General features: G+C 38.1%; 1 protein-coding gene across 1 annotated transcript; it reads left to right on the forward strand.

Annotated features, from left to right (window-relative positions):
- Nucleotides 1-598: 598 nt before the first annotated feature.
- Nucleotides 599-8,430, forward strand: ppp4r2b (protein phosphatase 4, regulatory subunit 2b). The gene is made up of 9 exons (XM_067373015.1): nt 599-730; nt 1,879-1,960; nt 2,513-2,683; nt 3,985-4,078; nt 5,308-5,345; nt 5,457-5,531; nt 5,620-5,760; nt 5,938-6,251; nt 6,329-8,430. Exons 1-9 carry the CDS (start codon nt 610-612, stop codon nt 6,655-6,657), a joined length of 1,365 nt encoding a protein of 454 aa, XP_067229116.1. The 5' UTR covers nt 599-609; the 3' UTR covers nt 6,658-8,430.
- The last annotated feature ends 5,765 nt before the right edge of the window (nt 8,431-14,195 follow it).

Here is a 14,195-nt window from a genome sequence, read left to right on the forward strand (position 1 = left end):
TTCTTTTTGTTGTATTTTTCTATTATTTAAAAATTAACATTTCAATAGTGTCATCATCATGTACTACAATCTATTGGTCAGACCATATGCTTAGGCAAGACTTCATAATTACTTTCATTAACATTTTAAAAAAGATTATAAACATTGTCATTAGCTGGTGTGGTATTCTAATGGACTGCTGGTTACTATAGTAAAAGCGAATTTTACAGTTTCAAAGTAAATTCAAATTCCAGAGCGAGATAAGTCGTACATTATTTTTAAATAAATAGATGAGCGTTCAATTATAAATAGGCTTATAATTCCAGTCAGACAGCGCAAGACATTTAGGACGTGTTCAAAACCTAGTGAGCTGCCTACCTTCACAGCATTTATGGGCATACCTTTTGCTCGGAACGCGCCTATTGTGCTCCAAAATCATGTCTACGTAGTTAGCTCATTAGGATGTGAGGTACATCTACAAAGATACTGCATCCCTATGGCTACAATGCCCCCAAAATGATGTTTAGGTAGGCAGCTGACTGGATTTTGAGACGCAGACATTCTATTGCGCAACAGTCAGCGCTCCTGTAGAGCGGCCGGCAGTGACGTAGCGGTCGCCGCCATATTGAAATGTTTCCCCTGTCCTCTTCTTCACTGAGCTCAACAGCAGCCATCAGCTCTCGATTTCCAGCTGGAGACAGGGACAACAACACAGACATGGAGATAGACACTCTTCTGGAAGCTCTTAAAGGTACCCGGTTGTGTGTGTTGAGGTGGTCTGCGTGAGTTTAGAGAGGAGTTGTATGTGCTTATGAGCTTGTAATGTGGGTTAGCTCATGTTAGCATGGCCTGTGGCTAAATGGCTTTTACTGTTTTTCGAGGTCTGTAGTGCGTTAAAAGCAGGTTTCATTTTCCGGTTTTATGATTTCTGTATTTTTTTTCTAAAAAATGACGAGGTAGTTAAGAAATTCGTTAATAAATAACTCTATTTTTTATTGAGATAATTAGTTAGTGGTTTGGGATGATGTAAAGCTGATTCAAGTATATTACACATCTGTTTTTCCAGGGTTAACTCTAAACTAGTGAATAATTAAATAATAAAGTATGGTTTTCTTTATAAGTTTTCGTCATAACGGAATTTTTTGCCATTTACATCCTAACTGAAGTTGTACGCTCATCTCTACGCTTATAACGTTAATCATCTCTCTCTCTCTCTCTCTCTCTCTCTCTCTCTCTCTCTCTCTCTCTCTCTCTCTCTCTCTCTCTATATATATATATATATATATATATATATATATATATATATATATATATATATATAATGTGTGTGTGTGTGTTTATATTTATAGAGTATTGTAAATAGTTTTGGTGATTAAGTGACAAAAAAACTCAGATTAATTGTACCTGTATTAGGTATTATGAGAAAATATTAAATCCTTTTCCTAACATATGTTTCATTAAAGTTCAGGGCTTGACTGGTTATAGTTATACTCTGAGTGGCCATAAACTATGACACTTGGAACTTGAAAATGACCTTAAGTTTAGAAACAAGATATTTAGGGTACATTTTCTCATAGTTTTCTTAAATGCCTGCATATTATTCCAAGACTACTTTACAGTTTTCCGAGTGCTCTAAATAGCCGTAGAAATGGTGTATGAATTTGGGACTTGTAGATGACATAAAACTAGAAGCTGGTGCATTGTAGTTAACTATTATATTATATTTAGCTAATTTTATGAAAGCTGATATAGGGTCAGAACTAGAATGGACTAATTTCAACTAGAATTCAAAGTGTTATTAGATTTTGCAGCTAATGCACAACAGGACTAAGATGCTCGGATTGTATCCAGTACAGATATTCATAGGAAATTAACAATGCGTTTTTATTGTGTTTGCAGATTTTGACAAGAAGGTGAAGAAAGAAGCATCTCCGTCGTTGGACCAGTTTTTGTGCCATATCGCGAAAACCGGGGAAACCCTGTAAGTACTTCCAGATATCTGTGAGTGATCTAAGAAGGGCACAGAAACCCCAAATACCTTTTGTGTTTCAGTGGTTTGTTTAAAATCACCACTGCTTTTCTGGGTAACACCACAAGGTGGTTTATTATAACACCACAGCACCTTTGATTTTGCTCCAAAACACACTGAACCTTGTCCTTATCGACTAGATCTGCTTTAGACAACCTGCCCTCATTTCATGAACTAATTGTGAGAGTACAGTCAGATGCATATTGAGAGATCAAATGTATCTCTGTCTCTGAAATACCTGCTTACATTGTTCTGTGATTAAATATTTTTGCAACTGTGTGGCAATTTCTTTTCTCTTTTTTTCATCCTTCATAGCTCTGCTAGTTTCATGTCTCTCTTATCACACTGGTCTTTTCTGACATAATAAATTTCAACAGTTTTCAAATATGATTTTTTTTTAATATTTTTTGGTTGGTGGCCGTGTAATAAAGAGAATCATGACCTTACAAATTGTAGTTGTCTGTGTGACTGAGTTACCAATGCTCCATATTGTCGCCTTTCCAGGGTGTCATGGTCTCAGTTTAAAAGCTACTTCATATTCAAACTGGAGAAAGTAATGGAGGATTTCCGAGCATCGGCTCCAGAGCAGCGAGGGCCTGCCAATCCTAATGTGGAGTCGATTCCCTTCGAAGAAATGAAGGAGAGAATTCTTAAGATTGTCAATGGATACAATGGGTTAGTAACACTCTTAATTAATTGTAGGGATGCACCGATACCAATACCAAGCTCATGTACTTGTGAAAAAAATGCCGCCGATACCTCACGTGACGTAACTGACAGACACCAGCAGCAGCAGCAGCAGAAACATTGTCAGCCTCAGAGGTGTGGAAATACTTCAGAATTACTGATGACAAGCCACACATTGTGAACTGCATGCAAATCGTGCTGAATGACAGACCAGAGGCGCTCTCGCACGCGCTCTCTCTCTCTTTCTTGTGCGCTAACAGTTCTCCTTGCACCTGAATGGTCAAATGCACAAATAGTTGTTTAAATGTCCATCGTGTGGAGTATCTCATATAAATGCATTCTGTTATGGCTTAAGTGGATGAAAACAGGATATGTGTCAGTATATTACATTCATGGATTCGGTCTCAAAGGGAGAGTAGCCTAATTAAATATTTGTCATTAATGTTAATGAAACAACAAAAGATGTTAAATGAGTGTGTAAGTTTTTTATATATATATATATATATATATATATATATATATATATATATATATATATATATATATATATATATATATATATATTGTGAAATAACATTTCTCATATCATTGTGATATTGCCCACTCATCCCGTATTCCACCATGAGAAACCTAGTCACCATAGGTTGTTTACATTAATATTAGTTTAACACTTTTTTTAAAAGGCAGCTTAAAAAAAAGTTGTTTTAATATTATACTAAAAGACTTTAGTAATTATGTCCTTTGAAGGTTATTGGACATTGTGAAATTGGACATTGAGACATTGGACATTGTGTGCTTTAAGTTTGTGACAAGCACATAAAATTATTACTTTTTTCATTGGAGTAATAATAAAGAAGCTGTCCTACTTTCATTAGTCTCAATGTGTACTTGGAAAATTGCAACATCACCAAAAAAGAAATTAATACATAAATAGGCATTGGTATCGGAGAGTACCAGGAAAAAATATTGGTACTTGTACTCGGTCCTTTAAAAAATGGTATCGGTGCATCCCTAATTAATTGCATTGTGTGATGCTGTCGCCATTTTCCTTTTGGAAAGGCACTTGGGTTTGTCCCTGTAATAAGTGTAAGCTGTTTTGGATAAATAGCAAGCCTGTGTCTTTACCCCAGAGCAAGTGTGCCATCTTCTGGCTGTTGAATATAACCTAGCCTGCCCCATTCCTTGTTATATGTGTGTCAGGATAGAGTAGAGAAGATTTGGTACCAATTTTTTGTGGTTTGTTGTGGAGCAGCTAATTTAAATATTATTCAAATATTTGCTCTATCCAGGATCCCATTTACTATCCAGCGCTTGTGCGAACTGCTCACTGAACCTAAGAGGAACTACACAGGAACGGAGAAGTTTCTCAGAGGGGTAGAGAAGGTCAGTGCCTGATGCATTATTCAGTTTAAGAAATGCTAATAATGGATGCTGTTTAGATGCATGTAGTGGTGCACTTGCTACAAAATACTTTGAGGCATCTTCTTCACCATGTTCTTATAGGGGTGACAGTCCATTCCCAGTATGTTCTTTTTGTATTTGCATTTTTATTGTAGTTTTGCTACGTTCCATCTGAAGTCAGATGTGGGACGTTATTATGTGCTATCTCTGACTTCCATAAAGGTACTCTGTTGATTTATGGTCGCTTGTGTTTGGTTTGCAGGTGTGCGATTATCAATAAAGAAATTTCATTACATTGCTTTACACGCTTGTCTCTTCAATGTTTGCTAAATGGGTTTTATTATCATGTGATGAAGGAAGTTTGACTCATTGATGTGTTTTGAGTGCTTAAAAAGTGATTGATAATCATTAAAAGTGCCACATCTTAAAGGCTTAGTTCACCCGAAAATGTTCCCATTATTTACTCACCCTCAAGCCATCCTAGGTCTATATGACCATCTTGTTTCAGACTAATACAATCAGATCTATTTAAAAATATCCTGGCTCTTCCAAGCTTTATAATGGTACTGAATAGGGGGCCAGATTTTGAAGCCCAAAAAAAAAGTATCAATCCATCATAAAAATTAATAAAGGCCCTCTGAAGTGAAGCGATTGGTTTTTGTTTTTAAACCTTATTAACTTTAATAACTAGCTTCCGGCAGACGGCTGTACGCATTGATTTGCGGCGGAAGAGTGACCCCTGGCACTACGCATGATGTAATGACGAATACTGAAGCTCAGAGGATAGAGCAAAATAAAACACCGATCACGAATTAGAAGTTTAAAATGATTTTTTTCTTATAAAACCCATCACTTCACTGTAGAAGGCCCTGGAGTCGTATGGATTACTTTTATGATGGATGGATACATTTTTTTTGGGCTTCAAAATCTGGCCCCCTATTCATTACCATTATAAAGCTTGGAAGAGCCAGGGCATTTTTAAATATATCTCAGATTGTTCATCTGAAAGATGTCATATACACCTAGGATGATTTGAGGGTGAGTAAATCTTGGGATAATTTTCAGTTTTGGGTGAACTAACCCTTTAATGAAATACAAGCAGGAAGTTCAGTTTTCATTCTGCACTTTTTTTTCACCCAGGTAGGAGGTTGGAAATGCAGAATTTATGTTGCTTATGTTATGCGATATTGATCGTTTTCTCTCTTTGTCAGAATGTGATGGTGGTCAGTTGCATTTATCCTACATCTGAGTAAGTAATTACTGTTCAGTATTAAAAAATCATAAAACTGCATCTTAATTTGATCACCTGGATATCTTTAATTACTGTAGACAAATGAAGAGCTATTTTTGGCCTTTGTAGGAAAAATGGTTGCAGCAGTGTCAACAGAATGAATGGAGTCATGTTGTCAGGGAACACATCTGCCTTCACAGAGAGGTGAGGAAAATGTATGGTGCTTAGGAATACTCTTTTATTTTTTTTATTTTTTATTTTTTTAAATAGGCTTAACTTGATTTTATTACAGGAAAGTGAATGGTCCAGGAACACCCAGACCTTTAAACAGACAGAAACACTCCATGTCCAGTTCGCTGGCCACAAATGGCCTTCCGGACAGTACAGAAAACAAAGAGACGAACACACCACAAGGACACAACAAAACAGCCAGGTAGGCTAAATTTGCCATCATATCTCATCTTTCATGATTTTGTGTAAAATGCTGATGGTCGAATCAATGAACATGTTCACTTATCTCTCACATGCTAAATAAATAAACGACTTAACTTTCAGCAGCCCTGAATATCCTTTACATTAGAGAAATACAGAATATATCTTTGTGTTCCAGTGATGCAACTGTATCAGGCATCGGTGGGCCTCTAAGCAGCTCTGTAAAAAACAAACACTTAGATGACGAGGAAGATGAAGGAATGGAGGAGGAGGAACATGAAGTAAAGAGACTCAAATTCAACCAAGATGGCAATGAAGAAGATGAAGATGAAGCAGACGAACAGATTGTTGAGACACCCAGATCTACGTCGAACAAAAGCTCCTCAGATAACTCGGAGGATGCCGAATCACCATCATCCATGTTGCAGGAGGGGAGTGAAGAAGAGGAGGAAAGTAAGCCTCATGGTTCAGTTGGAGGCTCTGAGGACCAAGGTAGCGTAATCTGTTTGTCCACTTTTAGGGTGTATTGTATACCATTTTAGGGTCTAATGTATTCTATTCTAACGTAGAACCTTCCAGCACACAGCCTGAGTGTCCCGCCGCAGATTCCAGAGAGGCTTTTACTGAGAGGGAGGTTCCCTGTGGCTCAGATGACTCCTCAGAAGAACCCAGTGATATGGACCAATCGGAGCAGAGAGCCCCGGCGGGTGTGGCCTCTAGCCCTGAGGTGAGAGAAGGGGAGGAGCCAAGTGAGCAGGTCAGCAGCAGTAGCACTGATGAAAATGCCTCTGGACCCACATCCAGCAGCAGTAGCGTAGAGTCACCCACAGAGGGCGACTCTGGATCAGGGGCCCTGGACTCAGAGAGCGCGGAGGAGGAGCCTATGGAGCAGGACTAAAAGCCTGCAGACTACTGCCCTAAACAATAACTGCGTTCTTTTGTGGAGATTAAGACGGCACACACTTTAAGTGGCCTTCCACAAAGGCCGTCAGAAGCAACACCCAATCTACCACCATGCGCCTTTTGGTCGAGAGTCCACCTAACTTCTCCAACCTTCCCGAACGGACACTTTATGCAGATGTACATATGATTTTATTGCTGAATTCAAGGTTTTAAACTCTTTTCTTTTTTTTCTTTTTTTTACAGTTTCTTTCCTTAATTTCATCCGTGTCATTGGTTTCTGCCAGTCTGTCAAAGCGGTTTGACTGAAGTACTTTGGTGTCCAGTAATCACACTGTCAACTGTGACATCACTAAACAGCTAATTAAAAGAATATTCATGGCTAAATACAAGTTAAAGTCTATGGACACAGCTGTGGGATACTTTCGGTTACTTCAGGAAATAATTCCGACTCGTTGCTCAGTTAGAAAAAGCAAAAGTGGATGTCGCCTGCTCATAGACTTCTATAATAAATATTTCAGAGACAAAAAATTTTGTTGTAAATTAAAGCATGTCTCAACTGTTGTTAAAGCTTAACTTGTATTTAACCTGGAATATTTCTTTTAATATTCTAGTCTTTGTTAAAGAGAAAGTTGAATCTTTATCCAGTCTTGTTCTAAGTTTTAGGACATTTTTCCTCTGCATTGGTGTATTAATATTTTAGTCACAGTGTCAAACATCAGGGCAGTGGAGCTCTCTCTGAAGACCCATAACTGGCCACTTTTCTGGTTATGTTCCAAGCAAATACAAGCCATAGCTATCTTTGTTCTGTTAAATGATTCGAGCCTGGCGTAACATCATTTCTTTCTAGTCGTTTGTGTGTAACTGACAGGATGTAAAATCTATTTTCTCACACGCTGCCACCTTCGCTTTTGTATTATCCTGCAGTGTGCTCTGCATTGAAAGTGAGTGGTTTATGTCAGGTACATTTACCTCTTGATTTAAACTGATTTCATGATTCAAGTTAATTTATACCAGCATTTCAATCTATTTTATGAAGTTTTGATTTTTGTTGTTTTTGGCAGGTGGTTATTGACTGCTCCGACTAGCTGAATTACAAGGTCATTTGTGACAGTCCGACCCCAAGTTGTCCCACCGATAACAGCTGGCTGCTGTTTTGCAGCTGTGCGATTTTTGATATTTAGAATTTTTAAATTTCTGTAAAGTAGTGTTTTGTAGAGCATTGTGTTCACTGCCTTTTGTGCATCCATATATAATTGTATAATTTTTTTTTTTTTTTTGGTGTTTTACTGAATGCGTGTGGTTTCAATACAGTATTCAGACGAAGCAATAAATGTTATTGTTTTAAGTGTTTGGAAGACCCTTTAATTTGTTAAACAAAAATGATCATGTATCTGAAAGTATTACAAAAACTTTGTTGCATCAGAGTTTAAGGTAAGATTTTTAAACTATATTTTTACACAAAACTGCCATGGTTCTCTGAGTGTTTGCCAAGATGTTTTCAATGACTTTATTGCTTTGCTTTTTGGTTGCCGGGGTGTTCTGGGTGGTTGCTAGGTGGTTGCTTACTAGTCCAAGTGAAAAGAGCCCTCACTTCATGATGTTCTCTCCTCTAGGGCCCTGTTTACACCTGGTATTAAGATGCATTTTGGTCGATTGGATTACAAGTAGACGAGGGAGACATGCCCGTTTACAGCTGGTGTTTTAATGGTGTCTCTTTTGTCCACTTTCAACCACTTCTGTCCTGATTTCTTCGAGGGGAGGGTCTATGGGTGGGTAAATGTACGTTTCTTCAAATTTTCCATCTAATGGACAAAAATAATGATGGGAAAACACAGAGAGCATCAGCTTTCATTTCTGTTCTGATAGCCGCGAGACCACGCCTAAAGCGATGGTGAGAGAACATTGTGCTTGGTACATTTTCGTTTTCAAACGAAACTTGGGTTTTGACAAATGCGTTTTCAAATGCAAATCTGTTTGACTGCGTTTTACACCTGTATTTAGCGTCGTCCACTTATGATCCAATCGACCAAAATGCATCAGGTGTAAACAGAGCCTAGATATGACGTGGGTCCTTACTTCAATGTAAGTCTGTGGGCTTTTTTCGCCTGTTTTACTGACATCAAAAGGTCATTGAAAGAAGTAATAACTTTTCAACAACCCACACAATTTGATGCATCCATGCTCACAGTTTGTTGTAGAACTTGTCCAAAGCACAAAGTTAAATACTTGGTAAACACCACTAACTAGTAGGAGGATTATTGTTACATAACGTCTGTTATTCTTTCATCCAGGCCTTTTCATAATCCTTAATCATGTTCCTAAAATTAATGCATGCTTTTGCTGTTATTAAGCTCTTGCACAAATTTTTCTGCTTCATTTCCTAAATACAAGTTTCCTTTTCTTTTGTCACAGTCACATGTCTCCTGCTGACTCAGAATAATGATTTTCGCAGGTTCTTTCATGAATGGAAAGCTTATTTCACCTGTCTGTCTTGTGTTTGTGCTCGTATTGACTGGCTAATTTCAGGGTCGCATGAGTAGGCTGTGTTACTGAAATTTACCCAGCCCTCTCGGAGGAAATAAAAAGTGGATTGTCTAAATCCTGCCGTGATGCGCAGTGAGAGGTTACGTTTAACTGTCGTCTTTGAACGCCCATCTCTTGGGAAATAACCCTGCACGCTGTGGGAATAGAAGCAAGTCTTAAGTAAATGAATTGTAATTTGATCCCCAAGACCGGGAACCGAAGCTTATTAATAATGACGAAGTCGAGTGACTTTTAAGACATTTCTTGTGTTATGTTCTTGAGGAGCTCAGCTAATGCATACTACTACCTCAAACTCTAAAATATAAAATCTCTTTCTATTGGTAAAATCTGCAGTATGTCTAGGTCATCTTTTACCCAAAAATCAAAAGAAAAATATTTCTTTGTAAAAAATAATAAAGGCCACCTTTCAGCATACACTCTTAAAAATAAAGGTTTTCTAATGGCATTGATGAAGATCCTTTAAACTCCATGCAACGTTTTCAATGCACAAAAGGTTTTTTTGTAGCTGAAAAAGTTTCTTTAGATTTTTTAAAGGTTCTTTACTCTAAGAATTTATATATATATATATATATATTTGTGTGTGTGTTCACTAAAAGGTTTGGTTTGATGAATCAAAAATGGTTCTACTGTGTAATTGCTGGAACCCCCTACCCCCTTTGTTGTTTTTTTTCATTGAAATTTACCATAATGTGTACCATAAATTAAAAATGTAATTTGTAACATTAAAAGCTATGCATCAAATACTTAAGTGCATTTTACCCCCCACATTCAATTGTTATTAGGATAAGCATCCTAAAAATAAGTTTCATTACCAATAACCAATGTGTACTGGGCATGTTCTTGCCAGGTTTCATGAAATTATAGATTATATCATATATGGTTGTTCATTGCAGTCATCAAAGAGGACAGGAAGTGATGGGTACCCCAAAGCTTCATCATATACTGTCGTAGCAGGATTTGACAACATCAAACCTTGTGTGCTGACTACCAAAGACTCATTACTTGGGGATAAAGGGATAAGAGGGTAAACACAATAATGTCAGATTTGCATGAGAAAACAAAACCATATGCTAAACATCATCAGAAACACAAAGTTTGCTCATTTCTGGTAAGCTGATGCATTGACTGAGAGATAATGTGAAACTTATTGATGTTTTCTTGCACTCTTATTGGAAATGTTGGTCTGCCCCCATGTTATAACTCAAAATTAAATTTAATAACCCAGGACATATACTGTTATTTACAAAGCTCAAGTTAAAGACAGGCATCAGTCATGATGTACTTGTCGCCGGGTGGCAGCTGATGCACAGTGACAGGATATTGGTGGCCGGATATTGGAGCTTGAGTCTAAGCTTCTAACTTGCATTTCACCTCTGTAGAGCAAAATCTAGAAGGTGAAACATCATTTCATATAGTTGATCCCCTAATATAATTAACACTCCGGTGCTGAAGAAACCAAGGAGACCGTCTTTGCTCTTTCTGTACAACCAATCAAGCCAATTCATAATTTGCAATTACCACATATGTACTTCATAAGAGGCATGTCTAATTTTTATATTATTCCCAATAGAGGACGTGTTAAAAGTATCTGAGACTTAGAGAAGACGAAAAGTGTTCAAAAGTTTGGAACAGGCCATCGTGGTGAAGTGGTCCCACATCTCATATTCTAAAGCCGGAAGCTGTTATCCGGTAATGAGAGCAAAAAATAAATGCAAAATCATGAACGCATCAGGCTGTTAGTTGGTGTCCACAGTTCTTTGAATATGATAAATATTTGCTTTCTTACTGTGAACAATTCATTCATTTATTGTAAATAAAATGTTGTCTTTCTTCAATATCTTTAATAAAAAATGTAACATTTCTAGTCCTTTTTGTAGATGTCACTTAGGGCCTATAACTGGTTTCTGCCACGGAATAAAACAATTTAAAATATAATTGCTACTTTTCATCACAATTCTGGCTTTTTGTTCTCAGAATTGTAATATAAACTCGCAAGTGTGAGTTATAAAGTCAGAAAAGTCACTTTTCCCCCTCAGAATTGGACTTTATAACTCACAATGGCAAGTTTAAATCTAACAATTTTAAGAAAAAAAGTTAGAATTGCGAGATATAAAAACGCCAACTCTGAGGAAAAAAGTCAGAATTTCAAAACTTAAACGTTTGTCTTTTCCTCATTAAATAGCCTGTGTCACTGAGAAATGTCAAATTATGCAAGTAAAACTGCAAACGGCAATTCATGTTGACCTCAAAATCTGTATTTAAGAATGTAAGAACAAGAACATGCTATGTAATCAAACAAGTTTAAAGAATTCTAAACCCATCCTTTATAATTTCATTCCAAAATGAAAAGTAGCTTATGTCCTTCATGCGCATTATCACATTTTGGATTGACTCGGATCGGATCGGATTGGAAGTTCACTGTTTGGTCAGTGTTCTCACCCTTAACGTGGTTCAAGCGAGGGTCAAGCCTCACCATGCACAATCTCTGTATCATCCAATAGAGGGTAGTGTTTAGTCTCCCAGCCAGGCCTAACAGGTTTACCCCTCCCAGAACGAGGAGACAGACTGACAGCCCCAGGGCTGTAGATATGGGATGCTGTCGTCCTTTGTTCCGCTTCCCCTTTATCCTTCTCCCTGGCATGGTGTCTCGATGACTGCTCAACTGCTGTGGGCACCGTGTCCAATGCAACCGTCGGCTGAGACTCCCACGTGGCCATGAGCTTAAAGAGCTGTTTAAAGTATGTGAAAGCTGAAATGAGGGAGCAATCGCAAACTCTAAAAATATAGACTTTTTGAACTTAGTTAAAGGATAAAGGGTATGTAGCCACACTTTAAATGACATAAAGTCTGTTCCACTTTCCAATTTATCCTGGACAAAAACTGCCAATTAAATGGCAAGAGACTGTTTGAGCAGCATGCAAAGTGACCAGTCAAAAATGGTCTATTATATGGTCCAATTTTTACATTACATTTATGCATGATGAATTGGGATTTTGTTTAATTTCAAAGGAAAATGTGGTCATATTCAGCACATGGATGACAACTGGCAAGGGCAGGCAGATAGTGATAGTTTTTAAGTGGTAGACATTTTCTTTCAACATTTCAACCTCTTGATGATTATTCATGCTTTTAAATACCATGTCCCCAACAAAGCCTCAAGTCTTGGAATCGCCAGACTGTTGAAGAGGTGTGATGGAAAAAAATACACTGTTCTCAGGCTAATGTTATTTGAACTACCACTGACTTGTCAGACAGGCATTGACCAAGACCGTTCTTCTGAACTTCATGTCCAACGACAAGGCAGAGCCACTTGTTTTGCCTATGGATGAGCTTTCAGTATCTAAAGATATATCATTTAAATGGGAAAATAACTCACAAATCTTCCCACGTGTGCTATTTGGAATTTCTACAGAGACTTCAAATGAAGCTTGGCGAGAGATGAAGTAACAAGAAAATTACTGCTTTCATATTGCAAAATGTATCTGACATCTGCTTTTTGCCATCTGTTTTCTCTGCATAAACAGGTGATGGAACATATTGAACACAGTCTGCCAAGCCCATTTTCTTGGCTCAACTCTTTACGGGCTAGTTACGAGATGGAATCGGTGGCAAAATGCCTGTCATGTAAAGTCCCCTGCCATCTTGCATGGTCCTATTGTATAAACCCTTATACAAAATTTACCACGGGGACCATAGTTTCGGGCTAAATTAATATATGGGATCCTCCTCAAACAGTGTAAGAATATTTCACAATCTTTCTGTCATTATTTTTTGTTGATAAGTTACACAGGTTAATGGTAATACCAGATAACTGTAACTTATTTTGACAGAAGCTACTGTTATCATGGTAAGTAGCCTACTTGTTATATTTATAGGTAGGGTGCGTTCACACTTGTCATGTTTGGTTCGATTAAAACGAACCCTGGTGCGACTGCTCGGTTAGTGCGGTTCATTTGAACATATGTGAACGCTGCCATCCGAACCCTGGTGCGCACCAAACAAGTGGACCGAGGACGCTGAAAAAATGGGTCTCGGTCCGCGTCCAAACGAACTCTGGTGCGGTTCGAATGATATATGAACGCAACACGGACCAAATACATGTAACCGAACCAAAAACAGGAAGACGAGACCCTAAAATGGACAGAATCCTCACGCATGTCGGTTTTTCTCGTCATAGACGCGAGTTTGCCCATGACAGACATCAGACGCGCGTTTCCATGCAGCAGATCATTTGTGTGTATGACGGATGGATTCCCGCCGCTGTTTTGACTACTTTGCACATTTTATAAGCTCTTCACGAGTTTCCAGCTGGCCAAAATACCATCACATGCAGGCTACGCACCGCTACACACCATAGACTGTAAAAAAAGCTACACACACAACGAGCGCATTTACCTCAGAAAACAGCATTGTTTTGGATGTTCGGTAAGTTCCGTCTCTAAATAGGCAATACGTCATAAAATCCGACCAATCACGTTGTGTTACTGCTGAAGGTTCGGTATCTTTTGGTTCGGTGATAAAATTGCCAATCTGAACACTAATCAGACCAGGACTAAATGCTTTTTCTTCTTCTTTGGTTCGGACCAAATGAACTAAACGAACCGAACTACAAGTGTGAACGCACCCATAATCTCACACTCATCGGACTGAATCATTCCTTAAAGGATTAATTCACTTTCAAATGAAAATTACCCCAAGCTTTACTCACCCTCAAGCCACCCATCCAGACTTTCTTCTTTCTGATGAAGCTTTATGGCAGTGAGAGAGGATCAACGAGTAGGCTATGAGCTGAAGAAAGTGTCTCCATCCACATCCATCCATCATAAACATGCTCCACACGGCTCCAGGGGGTTAATAAAGGCCTTCTGGAGTGAAGCGATGCGTTTGTTCAAAAACAATATCCATATTTAATAAGTTATGATGTAAAATATCTAGTTTCCAGTTCCACCAGACTGCCTTCTGTATATTACTTATGAAGAAAGTGTAAAA

Source organism: Chanodichthys erythropterus, chromosome 21 (genome assembly GCF_024489055.1).
Source record: "Chanodichthys erythropterus isolate Z2021 chromosome 21, ASM2448905v1, whole genome shotgun sequence".
In the NCBI taxonomy this organism is placed as follows: Eukaryota; Metazoa; Chordata; class Actinopteri; order Cypriniformes; family Xenocyprididae; genus Chanodichthys; species Chanodichthys erythropterus.